Source organism: Podarcis tiliguerta (assembly GCF_965153285.1).
Source record: "Podarcis tiliguerta genome assembly, chromosome: Z".
Lineage (NCBI taxonomy): Eukaryota > Metazoa > Chordata > Lepidosauria > Squamata > Lacertidae > Podarcis > Podarcis tiliguerta.
The window spans coordinates 30,523,418-30,541,221 of record NC_139553.1 but is presented as its reverse complement, the minus strand read 5'-3'; the positions used below and the strand labels follow the sequence as shown (position 1 = coordinate 30,541,221).

At 44.2% G+C, this 17,804-nt stretch overlaps 1 protein-coding gene across 1 annotated transcript in view; it reads right to left on the bottom strand.

Moving 5' to 3' along the window:
* The window catches only part of ZNF185 (zinc finger protein 185 with LIM domain), a 73,724-nt gene that overhangs the window by 16,135 nt on the left and 39,785 nt on the right, over positions 1-17,804 (bottom strand). The window contains exons 10-21 of the mRNA XM_083424210.1: positions 16,514-16,594; positions 14,914-14,997; positions 13,096-13,179; positions 11,243-11,323; positions 9,304-9,387; positions 8,846-8,929; positions 8,621-8,692; positions 6,572-6,655; positions 6,144-6,251; positions 3,557-3,655; positions 1,052-1,147; positions 91-189 (exon numbers count right to left, since the gene is read on the bottom strand). Of these exons, the coding sequence (XP_083280336.1) occupies positions 91-189; positions 1,052-1,147; positions 3,557-3,655; positions 6,144-6,251; positions 6,572-6,655; positions 8,621-8,692; positions 8,846-8,929; positions 9,304-9,387; positions 11,243-11,323; positions 13,096-13,179; positions 14,914-14,997; positions 16,514-16,594 (1,056 nt within the window). The remainder of the gene's footprint in view (positions 1-90; positions 190-1,051; positions 1,148-3,556; positions 3,656-6,143; positions 6,252-6,571; positions 6,656-8,620; positions 8,693-8,845; positions 8,930-9,303; positions 9,388-11,242; positions 11,324-13,095; positions 13,180-14,913; positions 14,998-16,513; positions 16,595-17,804) is intronic.

The window sequence follows — 17,804 nt, the reverse complement described above, 5'->3', positions numbered from 1 at the left end:
CCCTCCGAGAGCATTCTGTGAGCAAGGCATGTCCTTTTCACAGAGTGATACTCCATCGCAGCAAGAACAGCTCTTGAACCATGCACTCACCTTGCACTTTCCAGCTCTGACTCATCCCTTTTGGCAGCTCTCGGTAGTTCGCCTTGGATGCCGGTACTAAGGCTGCTTTCACTAGACCATGAACCAGATCTGACCGACGAAAGACAGTAACATTTGCAAATCTTGTCCATTAAAAAAAGAATACAGATGCAATATACCCCTCATACCAGTTGTAGGGTGAGCTCTGGTCTTGTTTGCAAGCTTCCCATAGGACTGCCACACTAGTTTATCTCTGCTGGTTGTGTGACAGTTTGTGTATTTTCCTGCCTGCTTTGTTTTAATGTGTATTTGATTTAATGTAAATCTGGCAATGAAGACTGGAAAAGGAGTATCTGAAATAAATGGGAGAGCAATCCAGCCCCCTGAACTGCCATGGGCCATGCCATCACTTGTTCTGGGTTTGTTTTGTTTTTCAATCCTAGGTTTTCGTGCAGCAAAGGGGCTTCCTTCCTCTCTCCCTCCACCACACCTTCTGCTCTGCCTAGTGTGTGGCAGGGCTGTGGCTGTACCACTCCATCAAGCCCTGGCCAGGAATTAGGGCTGTAGCCTAAGTATAAATAAATAATGGAAACTGAGCATGCTCAGTAAGTATGGAATAGTGATTGACAGTTTTGGAGAAAAAAACTGGAAAATAAAGTGGGAGAGGGAATGGAACATTGTGGTTCGAACTCTGGAGACAAACACTCCACACCACAACATAGCGCTGCAGGGACCCACTTATATATAGATTACAGAAGCAAGAGTTGCTTTTAAGAAACAAAGGCGCAGGTGAAAAATGCCATTGGTATCCTAGAGACAGTGGAGCTGCAAAATATCTTCAACAAAGGGAAGGTTTGACAGGGTCCTCCTCTCACTGCTTCTGTGAAAAGTTTTAAAGAAAGCAGCTCATCTGACTTTTGCCCCGACCATATCAAGTAGCGAAGGTGGAACCTTCTGTTGTCTGCCTCCTTACTTTGCCAGATGAGCTTCCACCTTTTTGTATTCTGTGTCACTTGGACTCTCATATGCCATCTCTTGCATAGCCTTCTTCTCAAAGTCAGAGAAAGATCTGCAAGAAGAAAGGAGACGGTTGCGGACCCACTTGCAGTGACACCTCCCCAGGGAGCAAGGCCTAGCCTTAGAAGGTGAACAAACTGGACAAGACAATGTTCTCGGATTTAAAATTGGCCACAACTTAGTTGATTCGAGGTGTAGGTAGGATTTGACTCAGATACTGGATGTCTATTATCTCAGCCTCCAGGTAAAGGGCTGACACATGACAGGGTCGAGCCTGGGGTTAATGAGTTCTCCACAAGATGTAGGTCTACATGGATGGCCATCCCAGGCTGCTAAAGGAAGCTCTAGGGCCCATCTGCCCCATGCCTTGGCTTTTGGACAGAAACTTCCACCTAGCTCCCTTTAACGGGGTACTTTGTGATCACACAGTTTTGACGTAGGGGTGATGCACCACTTCACCCCTGGCCTGATGTTAGACTAAAAGGATACCACCTAATGCCTTATCGAGCCAAGTTGCAACTATTGCTATGGGGAAGGCAAAACCTGCAAATGGGGCCAATCTGTTTGCAAGCAAATTCCTTCCTAGCTCCGGAAATGGCAACCATTACTGAACCACAGGAATGCCAGTAAGCTCAGTGCCCTGGGAAGGAAGGAAGGTTGGCATACAAAACACACAGCATCACTAAATGGGGTGGAGAAAGGGAGGGTTGTTCTTCACCTGACTGCAGTCCCATGTGTGGGCACAGCCAGCATTTCTGTAGGCTAGGGGCAGACGGGAGAGAAGCTTGCTCCACTAGGGTCCTCTTACAAGCCCCGCCCTCTCAGTCTGACCAGATGGGCCAGAATTCAAATAACCAGATGGCAGGAACACCTGCCACTCCAAGCAGCCAGCCTCAGGATTCCCCAACGGCTGGCCACCTCGCCCAGCATTGCTCCCTGGGACTCGAGGCCCTCCGCAACAGGCCGCAACCACCGCCCATCCTGGGACTGGGTAAGCTGCCAATTCCAGTCCATTCTAAAACTATTGCCATCCATAAAATTGCCAGAAGGTGCGCGTTGCTCCCATTAGACAAAGGCTACAATCACACCATACATTTAAACTACATGGCTCTCGCAAAGAATTCAGGGAACTGTAGTTTGTTAAGGGTGCTGGGAATTGTAGCACAATGAAGAGTAAAGTACGGTCCCTAGGACTCTTTAGGGGGAGCATCATGTGCTATAAATGCAGAATGTATGAGCTGCCATACATTCTGGATTTTCCCAGGCATTTGGCTGATTTCTGCCCAGACACTGCTCCCGACTGCAGTATTCTGGATATGTCAGAGAAAATCCGGACATATGGCAACCTTAAATTAAGCCACACGAACACAATGAATTACTGCAGGACCAATGACACTAATTCTTAGCATGGCTTACAAACCTTTAGGACAACATATCTCTGATTAATTTTCTGGAAGTCTGAGTAGCTGTGTGTAGGGACCATTCAGTGCAGGGATGGGGCACCAGTAGCCCTCCAAATGCTGGTGGACTACAATTCCCATCATCCTTGAGCATTGCTTCAGCTGAGGTTAGGCTTCTTGAATTTATAAATTAACCCCCCCCAAAAAAAAAACCTCCCAAAAGCAATTTGCAACAATAATAAAATGCAGTGATAAAAATACATAAGTATATTCAAGACACAGCCAGAGTAAAAACATCCAATCGTTGGTGCTGCCCAAATGCACAGGGTGGGAGGGAAGAATTGCTGGGCACTGAAACAAGGACAAGCTGGTGCCAAGCAGGCCTCCCTGTAGATAACAATCCATAGACAGGAAGCAGCTGTTTGATTGATATACTAACATATCTTGCTAAATTTCATTCACACCACCAGGCATGGTAAGACACAATAGCAGACCACATTGCGTGCTTCTGTTCCTCCATTATTTTATCCTTGAAAACGGCAGTAAATAACTGTATGCTAGAATACCACCCCAAATTTTGTCAGATGGCGACACAATCCATGACAATCATGGGGAAATTATAGATCAAAATCCCCGTAATTTTCCAGGTTAGCAGGTAGCAAATAGATTTCTTTTCCTGTAGGAAATTAACACAGATATGAGCACTAAATTTCCCTGTGGATTCTGCTAGATTTCCACAAGTGGCTTTTATGTCATGTGAAAGATCATATAAAATGCAGAAATTATCAGGAAGATGGGAAATGCAGTCCTGGTTTGGGAAGTGCAGATTAGGTTGGCTTGCTTTTTAAAGCATACTGAATTGAATTCCCAACTCCATTCCTAATTATGATAGCCAATTCCTCCAAGATGATGTGATTCCCCCCGCCATCAAGGGGGGAATATGGACTATTTCCCTACAATTGAACTCTTTACCTAAGATAGCCGAAACCTGGTTCTGACCTTCTGGGAAGAAGGCTGATGACAATACAGCCAAAATGCCAGTTTTACTTTTTCCTATGTACCTTTTTGAGCCAGCATCCCCATCGCTGTCAAAGTGGGTGGGAACACTGTATGTTGCTCCAGAAGGAGTATCAGTGCTGTCCCTATTGAAAGAGCCAGCCCTATCAGAGGCAGAAATACAGTTCGGTGTTAGATGAATATTCAGTGCCTGGATTTGTTGGTTTTCCTCTTCCAGCCTCATCCCCTTTTTCATTTGTATTGTGACTATTAAACTGTAAGCCCATGCGCAGGGAGCATCTTGCTGTTCTAAAGTCTTTTCAGAAGCACTTTAGGTGCTGCTTGAATGCAATTGGGGGCCTTACTGAAGTTGTATTGGGAAGTTTTAAATGATTGATATTTTATTATGTTTTTATATGTGCTGTAAGCCGCCCAAAGTGGCTGGGGAAACGCAGCCAGATAGGTGGGGTATAAATGTTGTTGTTGTTGTTGTTTTTGAGTTTGCTCCCCACTTTCCCCTTCCATGCTCACACAAAATCTGTGTGAATTCTGTGACTCGTGAACTCGGGCTCCCGTATTTGGCCTCCCTGGTGGAGCTTCCCTCTTTGTGAGCCGGGGCAGATCTGCCAAGAAAACATCCAGCGAATTTTTGTTACGCATGAAGCAACACGGATTGTCAATGGCTGCTGAGCATGACAACAGTATATTCTGCCTCCAGTATCAAAGGAGGAATGCTGCCACTGAATGCCAGTTGCTGGGGAACACAAGTGGGGGAGAGAGTGCTATTGCACTTGTCTCATGCTGCTGGGCTTCCCACAAGCATCTGAGTGGCCACTTTGAGAGCAGGATGTTGGACTAGACGGGCTTTTAGTCTGATCCAGCAGGATTTTCGAGTGTTCATGCATCTCTTTTCCCTGTGTTAACTTCCCAGGTAAAAAAGGGAACAGGGAAGACCCAGTTTAAATCTTCACTAAGCTTAGGAAGCTCGTTTGGTGACCCTGGGCATATATATAGGGTGTTGTAGGGGTTAGAGCATCAGACCTAGAGCGCTAGACTTAGAAGACCCAGGTCCATTGCTGCACATGAAATCCAGTAAGTGAAATTGGGCCAGATTCAGCTTTAACCTACCTGAGGGAGTAGGGAAGGGGTATAGATCAGTGGTAGAGCATCTGAGAAGATCACAGGTTCAATTCCTGGCACCACCAGGTAGGTCTGGGAGGGACCCTGGAGAGCCACTGCCAATCAGTGCAGACAAGACTGAGCTCAATGAACTACTGGAATACTGTGAGGTGTTCCAATGTACATTCTTAGGGGTGAATTGGCAGCTGCTGAAATTGCAATTATCGTGCCTTTTTTTCGGGTGCAGGCTAATTTTAGGACCTTGGAACAGAGCAAGGTGGGGATTTCAGCGTGACGCAGGTGGCGCTGTGGGTTAAACCACAGAGCCTAGGACTTGCCGATCAGAAAGTCGGCGGTTCGAATCCCATTTTTTCAGGGCGGATGTAGTAAAAAAGTGAAAGGAGGGAGCAGGCTAGCTTTTCAGCAAAAATGTGAAAAATAGTGCCTGTACCTTTTGTCTCATTCTACAAATGCTAGAAGCTTTAAAATTAAAATTAAAATAAAATTGCACAGGATACCCATGTGACCACTGTCAAAAATATCCATATGTTCAGTAATCGAAATATTCAAATAATTTCACCCATATCCCACTAAAATGAAGAGATGGCCCATACATATTTGGAATGGCAAATGTGAGAAGGGAAGGGGGTGTCCTGGAAGTCCCTGAACACTCTTAGTGCTGGCTGGACAGGAAAGGAACGAGGGGGCCAGAGCATGGACACCAGCCAATGTACCTGCACATTTCCCCCTGGCCACACTACTGCCCTTGAGCCCATTAGTCTCCTCAGGACTAGGAAAGTTGGCAGACAAACAGCAGCTATGGCACATTGCCACCTGCTTTCTTTTTGTGCATGTTTTCTCTGTTTGTAGTGGGGTTTCTTGCTGTGGATGGTTGTGGGCACCAATTCATACCACTCAGGGGGAGAGCCTGGATGGATTGGAGTGGGGGAAGAAAAGGGGTTAAGTTACTTAAAAGCCACAGAGTCTGTTGGCACAGAATGTGAGAGTGTCTTTGTATGTGAGAGAGAGCAGGACTGAGTGGGCTGCTGTAAGTGAACAACAGAGTGGGAACTGTTGCTAAACCCACAGGTTATTTATTTATATCTGCTTGAATGCCTTGTGTTTGCTTTTACCTAAGTATTTGGTTAAATTGGGGATTTTAATTTTTGTTATTGTAGTTTTAAAGCTTGTTCACCTTATGACAGAATTGTTAAATTGTTGTTCATTGAACCTGTAATTTTTTAAAATTTTTGGTCTACTTGGTTTTTCCTCTCTTTATTTTATTAACTTTGCTCCCTGCTCTTAGATTGAAAATATTTATTGAGGAGCAGGCCATAAATACTGCAAATAAATAAATAAAGTCTAGATATCACAAGCTGGTGGAAGGGAGAGACATACCGCACAGAATACCCTAACCCTCTTGGAGGATGGTGTGATAAAAATGCAACAAGCAAATTAATCATTATCATCTAAAAAGAAGCCACTCTTTTACATTATCTTTAGACCTCCAAAGTTTTAGCCATGCCCTTTTACCTTGGGGAGCCAACATCTATGTCACGCAGGTGTTCTCCAGACATGGACTGAAGATAAGTCTCAGGTGTAGAGAAAGCATCTCTGGTTCGATAATGAGAGGTGGGCCTGCTAAGGAAAGTCAAATGAACCTTTGTGAGGACATTTGGCCAGACAGACTGTCAAATGTGACTAATGGTGATTTCCATACTTGGAAGTAGGAATGTATTTGGCCCAGTTTTTGCTGCAGTTAAGACGCTCAAAAAATGCTCATTGAAAGAGTTTTGTGGAAATGCATACAAAAATACATGGAATAATAACACATACAGTGGCGCATTTAACAGCATGTACAATTTTAATGTGAACTTTTCATGTAATCTCTCAAAGAATCCATACAAAACGGGACAGATTTCTGATTGAGCGCCAGCAAAAATGAATTAGGAGGTTCTTACCTCTTTGGGCTCGCCTCTGGGGAGATGACGATGTGCGGAGGTGTTTGACTCACAGTTGTACTTTGGGGCTTTATTGTTTCCCAGCTGTGGATGGCAAGAGGGCATCTGGTTGATAAGAGGCCTACAAACACTATTCCATTCTCAACCAGTTTTCTGTTAGTCCAGGTATCTATGCAGGAATGTTGGGCTGTGTATATTCAGAAAACTCCAACATTTGCGTGCCTGGAATACAGCTTAGTGAACGAATACATCTGTTGCTCCACCCTCTTGTTTACTCTGGCTCCACCTACCACTGCCATGCTATTCCTGGGATGTGGGAATGTGCAGTCTAAGAGTGAAAACTGTTCCCAATTTAGAGAGTAATAAAAAAGCCAGTATAAAAGTATAAAATTTATCAAGTGGATGCTCAATAGGATTAAAGATACAATCCACCCTATGCCTTTAAAGCACATGGCATCTGCCGCAAAATCACGGGAACTGTGGTTTGTCGATGGTGCTGGAAACTGTAGCTGTGTGAGGAATAAACTACAATTCCCATGATCCTTTGGGGGAAGCAACGTTGCATTAAATGCGTGTTGAATGTATGCTGTGGGCGTGACCCTGTACAACTTTCTGGGAAGTAAGCCCCACTGTACTACTGGGATTTACTTCTGAGTAGACATATATGGAATTGCATTGTTAATTTTGCATTTTTGGTGATCACATAGGAAAAGATATATTGCCTGTATTGTTGTTGTTTTTCTTATATTCTGAACCAAGGAAGAAATTTACTCTCTGCTGAATAAAAAAAATAGATCCAGTGCCAACCATCAAATAATATTTATACTATCTCCCTGAGATAAATTTGTAGCAGACTGAGGGGTAGGGCATTAATCTAAATATCAAATAAGCAGTGTTTATCTTCTAGCGAAAAAAGGTGTCGGTACTCATTATGAAGCTGTTACTGTAAGTGCTTTTTTTCCTAGGGAAAAAGAGGTGCCAGTACTGTGTGCCCTTGAGGACCCCCAGAATGAAACAGCACTGAAAATAAGTAAATACCTAGATATGCATTAGCTGCCTCAAAAACTTAGGGAAGGTTCATTGAGAGCAGCTTGATAAACTTCTAGTTTATTTTTTAAAACCTTGAGAGGAACGTATATTGATTTTAATTCTCCAAATTTTATACATGCTATCTTTAGTGCTTCTGATCCTTTCTGATATTGCATTTCTGCTTTAATTATGAATATAACCATGACCCTCATGGTTGGAAATATAAAATGCAAGTATTCCAGTTATTAATTACCGTTTGTCTAAATATGCATCCCCACTTTATCCTCACAACAGCCCTTGACAGGTAGATTCTGCTGGGGAATAGTGAGCTTTGTGGAGGGACGGGGCATTAAACCTAATTCTCAATCCAGCACTCTGACCACTATGCAGTGTAACACTTTTGTTGGGCACGTTGGTGGCACCTCTGGCCTGTGGGTCACACGTAGCCCCCTGGACTCTCTCCAGGTCATGCCCCTCAATGCCCACTGCTCTGTGCTTTCCTCAAGTGCTTTTACCTGGCTGGAACTGTAATAATGGCTCTTTCTTGCCTCGATGGGAAAGTGCTTGCACACCTGGCTTTTGTGGTGCTGGGGAGAGTGATGTTGCATTTGGGTCCTGTTTGCGGGCTCCCCATAGGCACCTGGCTGCTGAACTAGATGAGCCTTTGGCCTGATCCAGCAGGGCTCTTCTTATGTTATATTATCTGCCCACTTTTGCCTCTGATCCTGCTCATCGGTGCCATGTAGCTCTTGTAAGGTTCCCCACAAGGGAATGCAGCCCATGGCTTGAAAAAACTCCTCACACCCGTTGTTTTAAAAAAGCAGCAGCATTAATCGTAAACACACTTAGTAGAGGGGCAAGTAAACATGCATAGGATTAGCCAGTGTAAAAGAACGCAAGTGGAAATTACGCTCTGACACTGTTGTGCAAACAGTGTACATAAGCTAAACACTTTACCTCCACAGTAAATGTGGACGTGAATTACAGGTGTTTAGGATAGAGCAACACAAGGAGGATTACCTGTCCTCAGAAATAACGGCACGAGGTGTTTCAGCACTTCGTGTGGCCTCGGATTTTCGTTCATTCTTCTCACTGTGGAAATCAAAGCATAAGCAGTTGGAAATTAATTACAATTCATTTCTTTCTCACTCCTTCCAACCAAGAATGCCAGTTCTACCAGGAAGAGCAGTTCTCTACTTAGCTGCCTGTATTTTATGAGTAAATTAAGATTGCACAGATTATTACCTTCTACGTGAAGGAGATTCAGGAGATTTTGGAGCTGAGTTGTTCCAGGAAGTCATCTGATTACTCTCTTGATCCAGCTTGTTACTGGAAGAAGAAATTAGAATAATTATGTCCTCAGGAGCATATCTGGGCACAGTAAGCTAGAGTAAGAAGAAGGGATTTGAACTCTGCGTGTGGAAGAAATCTCAAAGGTTCTGCAGAACACTGACCCCTATTTTGCACCCGTGGCACAAATGTATAACATTCACTGCAACCCTGAATATACAGGAAAACATTGAGTATGAATAAAACATGGTCAGTTTGTTGCAATTTATATAACTGAAACTGAGGCCTGGGTATCTATGCTGGAGAAAGAGACATCATTTCCACAAACTAGATTGGCCAAGAACTGTTCTTAACTAGGATATCTGTTTGATTTCTGCCCAGTCTGAGTCAATGTAGAGAGGAGCTTTGTTTACCTGTTTTCCAAAGAACTGAATTGTTTGAACAAGGATTCAGAATAGGAACTGGAGGCTTGGTTTCTGCTATTCCCTGAATCGAAGCTATGAAAAGAGAACAATGCAGCACAGGGCAAGTACATTAAGGTTTTCTCCTTTTGAAACCCAGAGTTCCTCCACCCAGCTCTTCTCCCTCCAACACCACTTTCTTCTTGTAGATAAAATGGGCCTGATCCAGGTTTAGAGGAAGCCTGCCACTGAATATCAAGTTGCTGTGGAGCAACAATAGACCAGGATCCCACTTTCATATCTTGTTTTTGAATAAGGATGGAGAAGAAAAATGCATTTTCTTTTTTTTTTCCTCCCCATTTTGGAGCGGATTTGTATTTTTATTTTTGGAGAGCAGCATCACATGGGAACTGTGCAAATTTGGACAGTTGAAATATGGGAAGTGTGCAAATTTCAAAGGATCATTCTAGCCTCCTCTGCACTATACATTTAAAATGTATACCACTTTAAACAGTCATGGCTGTTTGGGAACTGACTGGGAACTGTAGCTTTTAAGGGAACTGAGAATCGTTAGGAAACTCCCATCAATTTAATGCATTATGTTGCGGAAATGGCTAGCAAAAATATGTATATTATGCAAAATCGTATTCTAAATTATGTGTGTTAGGAGGAAGCGGCATGAAAATGTTATGTGAAGACATAAAAAAGGCAAAGGATTAGAAAAACTAAAAACTGAGAAAAAGCACAATTGACAGATTATCTGGTTCTGCTTGTGAGCTTTGCAGAGGTATCTGAGTAGTAGATGAACCTTTGGTTTGATCCAGCAGAGCTCTCATGATTTGGCATCATGTGCTATATGTCCTATACCTTGCATGTTCCGGCCCTGATTTGGCTCAGTACCTGTCTTTCTAATATGGAATGGGGTGGTTACTGAACTACAGTAACCATTATCCTTGACCATGCTGGATGGGGCTGATGGGAGTTGTATTCCAGCAACATGTAGAGGGCCACAGGTTAGCAACCCCTGCTTTAATGGAGAGCTTGGTATAAGCAGTTTAGTAAGACTTGTTTCACGCATTTCACAACAAACCCACATGTCAAGATCCCAGACTCCAGGGAGATGTTTCTTGAGTTACAGGTATTTGTGAGCGATGGGCCTCCTTCTCCCTGGTGGTTCTACAAGGGGCAATGAGGAAACTGACAGCTAATGGGCCATCCTCTGGGGCAATTGAGTTAAGGACACACTTATTTCTTAGGCTATTTTGGTTTTCACCACTTGCTATTCATGTTAGAAACAGATATACAACCTAGGTGCCAAGTGGCTCCTTAAATCAAGGTTACAGTTGCCATATTGGACTGTCTAGTTGCCATTTTGGGGCAAGACAGCTCTAAAGTATTATTTTTCAAATAATGGACTGGTTGTGATTGATCAGTTAAACATTTGGTTAGTTCAGCTGACAACCATGAACTAGGTTAAGAACACTGACAACTTAAAAGAGAAGTCACTTTATCCAGGGACATATATATTGGCCTATTCCGGCCTCTTTTTCTTAGTGGTGACACAGACCATTCATAATGTAGGGATAGTCTTCACAACTGTGAGCAGGGCAGTGGGGTGGCATAAGTGAAGAACAGCGACAATCATTAAATATAACATTGTTCACTGCTCTTGCTCAGGCTGCACAGAATAAGCATTTGGGTTCCTAGAATTCATTCTGATTGTGAAGATAAAATATAACTGAATTCTACAGGATGTGGTTTTAGTGTATGAAAACAGTCAAGATCCCAGGATCCCCAGGCATGCACCTCCAGGTAGTGGAGACGTCAGGTACCATCCTGGAATCTAGACACCTTCACTTGGTCGCAAGTGGCTGATAGCCAGGTGCAAAATGCACCTCCCGCCTGGCTAATTTCGAACATTGCTTGCTATAGTAATGCAGATTACACTAACCTTGTGCTAGAAGAAGCATTCACCACCCTTGTCTCACTTCGTGGGGATCCTGAAGTGCTTATTCTTTCCCCATTGGTGCTGCTGGCAAAACAGAGAAGGCCTAGTGGTTAGCCCATGGCATTATTGTCTTCAGTACACCAGACCCTGCAAGTCTCCCTATTTTCCAGGGATGTCCCTAATTTAGAGAAGCCATCCCAGTTTCTGATTTGATCCTGGAATGTCCCACTTTTCCTTAGGATATCCCTATTTTCATTGAAGAAATGTTGGAGGGTTTTCCGACCCCTGAGCCGTCTGAAGGCAATCCTATATAGGGAAGTTTTTTAAAAAAATGTTTAAAGTTTCGTTATGTTTTTATATGTGTTGGAAGCTGCCCAGAGTGGCTGGGGCAACCCAGTAAGGTGTGTGGGGTATAAATAGTAAAATTATCCTTATGGAATTGGACGTCCCTATTTTCATCAGAGAAATATTGGAGGGTATGGTAGATGCTCAAAGTAGCCAATTCTATAGTAGCCAATTGCAGTTTGTCTTTGGAATGGTTTCTACCATTAATATCAGGGTGTAAATTAGGGATGGGTAATCAGCCCAAGGGCCGCATCCCTTCATGGGTAACCTTCTGGGGGCCACATGCCAGTGGTAGGCAGGGGGGCAGATGCAGAAGTGGAAAGAATAATGGATGTGACGCTTACTTTTCTACAGTACATTTCTGACAAGTAAAAGGCAGAAATTACTAAACAACACACACAGCATTTCTCCACCTTCCTTCCGTGAAGGTTAGAAGCCTTATGGCAATTCAAGGATCCATGTCAGTCAGGTGAAAGTGTGGCCTCTGAGAGGAGGTGTGGCCTACCAAGAGTTCCATGGGCTAGATTGCAACACCTTAGGGTTTCATTTAGTTTTCATGGCTTGGGGTTCCCCACCCCTGGTTTAAATAATAAAATCCAGCTCAGCAGCAGGTATTTGGAAAAATCCAGAATCGGGCAACATTGTAGAATTCAAGCTGGACTTTTTCCACATTTTGCTCTAACAAATGCAGGTCTTTTGTTTCTTTTTCAATTTCGGAAGCTGCAACAAAGCTACTTGCTTCCTCACAAAACTATGCCATCATTTCCTAAACTATTTTTTTATTGTTTAAAATACACGTCTAGCACTGCAGCACATAAACTCTATGAAAAGGAAAGGAAAAAAGAAAGGCGGGGGAGTTGCAGGCAGGCAGGCAGGCAAGGAAGAATTGGTGAAGGGTCAGGACAGCAGGTAAGGAAGGAAGGAAGGTGGCCGCCAGATACAGATGTCCTGATTAGGGATGGGAGAGAAATTTGATTAAATTCTCATTTAAATGTGAACTTGCTTAATTCGCATATGCCAAAATAGTACATGAACCAAAACACAGCCATCTTTCGAAACTCGAACTTCTCCATGCAGCTCTCCTGCTATGGAAATGTGTGCAACAATCCATATGCTAGGGTAAAGTGTCCATAAAAATGCATATATTAGTGCAAATAACATAAGCAATGTATTATTTATGGAGAAATTGCTTTACAAAATTGTGTATATTACGCAAGATTGCATTCAAATATTTGCGCATTGGGAGAAGCTCACACTAAAATGCTGATGAATTTTCATGGTGGCTTTCTGATGTGGAAAGGGGAACTGAAGATTAGAAAACTGAGAGAAGCCGAGATTTACAGATTTGCCCATCCCCTAGTCATGGTGAGAGATATCAGAGTCTAGCCATAAGGCAATATGGGCCACTATCCAGAGATGCAATTGGGGGACTGTTTTCTCCCACACCAAATGGTGGGCATGCAGAGACATTTAAAGTGAGAATCACTTTCATATTGACCAAAGGGTCTTACCTCTTCCCACGGCGGCTGAACCATCCTGAAGCAGGCACTGTCTGACTTCTGGAGCGTGGGCCTGTGTCATCGTCTAGATCAATCCTATCAGGAAGACAAAAAGCCCCAAGTATAAGCTGCATTGTCCCTCTCTTTGCACACACTTCATTTTTAGGTTGTGAGGTGTGCCACGTATTTGACAGAGCTCTTATGTTCTCCTACCACCCACCCCAATTTGGTGTGTTTGTTTTTGAAAAGCAATTTCATTGGGGACATTAAAAAAATGGAGCAAAGGAGCACAAAGGCACAATTCCACCCGGCCTTGGAGACTACTCAATTTATTATAGCATAAGTTTTTCTGGGCTGGCATCTGAGAAAGTGGACTCCACTCCAGAGAAGCTTGTGCCATATAATACATTGGATAGTCAATAAGGTGCTGTAAGACTCTTTGTTGTCCATCCTCATCCGGACCATTGAACAAGTAGAGAGACAACGAGGGGCCTTAACTCACCTCTTGGCCACAAAGGATGGTGGCTCTTGCGTTGGACTTCTAAAAACACACAAGTATTAAAACCCATCAGTAGGGTGAGTTGAGGTCACCATAACTTTCAAAAGCTCAACTGCTCATGTGTTTTTATTCATCGTTTTGTGAATAAAAGTGATAGGTGGCAATGCCACCACCACTTTCCTTACAAAAACACACCTCTGCCTGCTCCCTCATCCCATGCTGTTAGTACACAACCTTCAGCCAACCTTTCCTCTTCTTCTGCCCAACCCCCTCAAAGGAATCCTTGAAACCTTCTTTGTTGTTTTCCTCCCATAACTCCTGTGTAAAATCTAAAGTACGGGTGGGGAACCTATGGCCCTCCAGTTTGTTGTTGAATACCAACTCCTGCCAAGCCAATATTGAGGGATGCAGGGGGTTGTAGTCCAATAACTACAACTGGAGAGCCATGAATGCCACTGTTAAATATAGTGCTAGGAAGGATAAAAGGTAAAGGGACCTCTGACTGTTAGGTCCATTCATGGCTGACTCTGGAGTTGCGACGCTCATCTCGCTTTATTGGCCGAGGGAGCCGGCGTACAGCTTCTGGGTCTTGTGGCCAGCATGACTAAGCCGCTTCTGGCAAACCAGAGCAGTGCACGGAAACACCGTTTACCTTCCCGCCGGAACGGTACCTATTTATCTGCTTGCACTTTGATGTGCTTTGAACTACTAGGTTGGCAGGAGCTGGGACCGAGCAACCCCATCACAGGGATTCAAACCGCCGACCTTCTGATCAGCAAGTCCAAGGCTCTGTGGTTTAACCCACAGTGCCACCTGTGTCCCACTATGAAGAGTACAACCTGACAAAATGAGTATGTACCGTATTTTTTGCTCTATAAGACTCACTTTTTCCCTCCTAAAAAGCAAGGAGAAATGTGTGTGCGTCTTATGGAGCGAATGCAGGCTGCACAGCTATCCCAGAAGCCAGAACAGCAAGAGGGATTGTTGCTTTCACTGCACAGCGATCCCTCTTGCTGTTCTGGCTTCTGAGATTCAGTTTGGTTTTTTTTCTTGTTTTCCTCCTCCAAAAACTAGGTGCGTCTTGTGGTCTGGTGCGTCTTATAGAGCGAAAAATACAGTGTGTGTTTGGTAGCAGTGGAGAGACTGGTCTTTTTCCAACCCATGCCAATTTCTGGTCTATTTCCAATCCATGCCAATTTCAAATGAGTTAATTCAAAAATCCTGTCATAATTCTGCTGGCCTGTTTCAGGTCGTTACACCTTCAAATGTCACTAAGAACTGTTCTTTTGTTTCTCTTGTTAATAAATCCCCTTCCCTCCGCTCAAACTCACCCATTGCTTTTCTTAGCAGCAGAAAGGACATAGGAGCGCTCCCTGCTGGCTGTTCTCCTAAGCACACTGCTTGCAGCTTCAGTCCTGTGAGGGGAAGAGAGAAAGGAAGTAGGACATGCCAGTTTCTACATCTGTAAAGTTTAATCACAGAATATACAGAACTGTATAGACTACTCTCATTAGGTTTGGTATCTTACACATTGCCAAAAGAGATGAAATACATCACCACAAATATAGGACTAAAGAAAGATGACACAGGCCTGTATGAAATTTGCATATACTGATTTATATTTATAGATACATATTTGGAAATAATCACTGTGGGCAAGACTGACTAGGTGACTTGTATGCTTGCTCTCTCTGCTGCCTTGTTGGTGGGCAACAGCTGCTCCCTGTTGGTGGGCAACTTCAAAGCCCCTTCTCTCCTTTCTTAGGGTCCCTTACCTCTAAATCAGACTTGGACTGGACAGTCTTTCAAGGACTGTCCTCTGTGGTCTCATATGGCCACCTTGTACTGTTTGCTTCAGACTGCAGGTGAAGGCTCTCTTGACTGAAAGCTCCACACAAATCAACAAATCCTTGAGCACAGAAAACTTGCTGGTTTTCTGTGCAGATGGAACTTTTCATATGAAGTAGCATTTAATCATGTGAGCCCACAGCTGCAGTTGGAAGAAGTGCAGTCAGACACGCAAGAACGAGAACCTGGTCTAACAGAGCAATCCAATCTATATGAACTGTTGCTAGGTTGCTGGTTCATGTGACTGAGCTGAAATATGTTTGGAATTAGTGCAATTATCTCCCTCTCTCCCGCCACCCCCTTGGAACGCCCCTTTCATGGGAGGGGGCTATGCCTACTTAAGCTACCCTGGCATTGCAGCAGCTCAGCCTGGGTGGGAGATTTATGCCAACGTAGCCCTGGCTAACCTTGCCAACAAAGGTCCATATAGTTAAAGCTATGGTTTTCCCAGTAGTGATGTATGGAAGTGAGAGCTGGACCATAAAGAAGGCTGATCGCCGAAGAATAGATGCTTTTGAAATATGGTGCTGGAGGAGACTCTTGAGAGTCCCATGGACTGCAAGAAGATCAAACCTATTCATTCTTAAGGAAATCAGCCCTGAGTGCTCACTGGAAGGACAGATCGTGAAGCTGAGGCTCCAATACTTTGGCCACCTCATGAGAAGAGAAGACTCCCTGGAAAAGACCCTGATGTTGGGAAAGATGGAGGGCACAAGGAGAAGGGGACGACAGAGGACAAGATGGTTGGACAGTGTTCTCAAAGCTACCAACATGAGTTTGACCAAACTGCGGGAGGCAGTGGAAGACAGAAGTGCCTAGCGTGCTCTGGGGTCACGAAGAGTCGGACACGACTAAACGACTAAACAACAACAAAGCCCTGGCTCAGCTGGGGCAGCCCAAAACCCGCTGGATCCAAAGCTCCCCATTCTGGTGAGTCTGGGATTTGGATTGTACCGTAAATCCCCCATGCACAGCTGTACAAGAGCTCATTGTTGATGGTGCTCTCTCAGCTCCAGGGACTGAACTCTGTTGCTTTCAAACATAACCCTCAATGTGCAGTCTGCTGCAGTTGTGATGAGGTACCTCTTTTGTTGCTCATCTGGGGAAACGGAAGGCTGCACGTCACCTGGTTCGGACAGCTCTCGTTTGATGTTATAAGGAGCCCTGGATCATGTATAAGGAAGAAGAGGTGGATTATTATTATTTTCAGCAAACAGCCACAGAAGGAAGCTGTGCTTCAGCCTCACCTCTCTACAACAGCCCCAACCACAGTGAAAGATAGCAAAGTACACTTTGGATTCTCTGAAGCCTGCCAATACCTCCCTCTTGTGGCTACATAAGGATCCACATGCCCCTCTGAACTTTGGGAATGGGAGGGAATGATCTGGACTGTGAGATCACAGGATGTGGGGAAAGCATGCGAGATAACCAGCCTCATCTAACTGACATGCTTAAGTTTAATTAATGCATGAAGGGCTGGCCCAAGACATGGTACCTTCCTCCCCACCAGGGATGTTCTACGTCAGGAACAAGGGTGGAATAAAGACCTACACTGAGATCTCCTGCCCTGTGGATCCTGCCACCTGAGGCAGTTGCCTCACCTTGCTTCATGGGTGGGCCGGCCTTGCTGCCTGTGCAACTTTCATGACCGATGTGTGGAAAAGCACATGAACCAGACCTTTGGAGAGTTTGTAAGGAAACCATTTGTAACTTACTTAACACGTGGTCTTCTCCTATGCTGGGGAAAGAGGGGACTGTTTTGTAAATCATTTGGAAATACATATTTTAAAGGTCTAAATGGCCTATATTTCCACCCTTTGCTTTACTGCATATTTTGTGATTTTAAATCTCTGCTGGGATTTTCTCAACAAAGAGTACTTTCTATACCTACTTTTCTCCTGAACCAATAAAGTGAAAGAAGGAGCACAGAGCTTGCGGGAAAGGCAAGGAGGGTGATGGTGGTTAGTGAGAGCTGAAGAACAACCAAAGAGAGAAGAGAAAGGAAAAAAGGAGGGAGCAAAGCAACAAAACTGAACATTGGGAAGAAGATGAAAGATGGAGAGAGAGCGACTGAAACTAAAAGGCGCTTTGTGTCACAGGATGTCTGACTGCTGTCCAATACTGACAAATAACTGCCATCATTGTTATGTAAAGTAACGGGAGTAACGGGGGGAATTTAGTTCATTTGTTGCCTTTGGCTTGGATTCTAGCTTCCATTCAGTGAATGGAGCATAGCTCCTGTTCCCAGAATTAGACCTCCCTGCCTCACCCTTCCATCTGCATCACTCTGCTCCTCCTGGAAATGTGATCCTGGGCTTAGGAGCTCCTTGAGAATGGCATGGTATATGGAGCAGATGGGCTGCAGGTGTAGGAG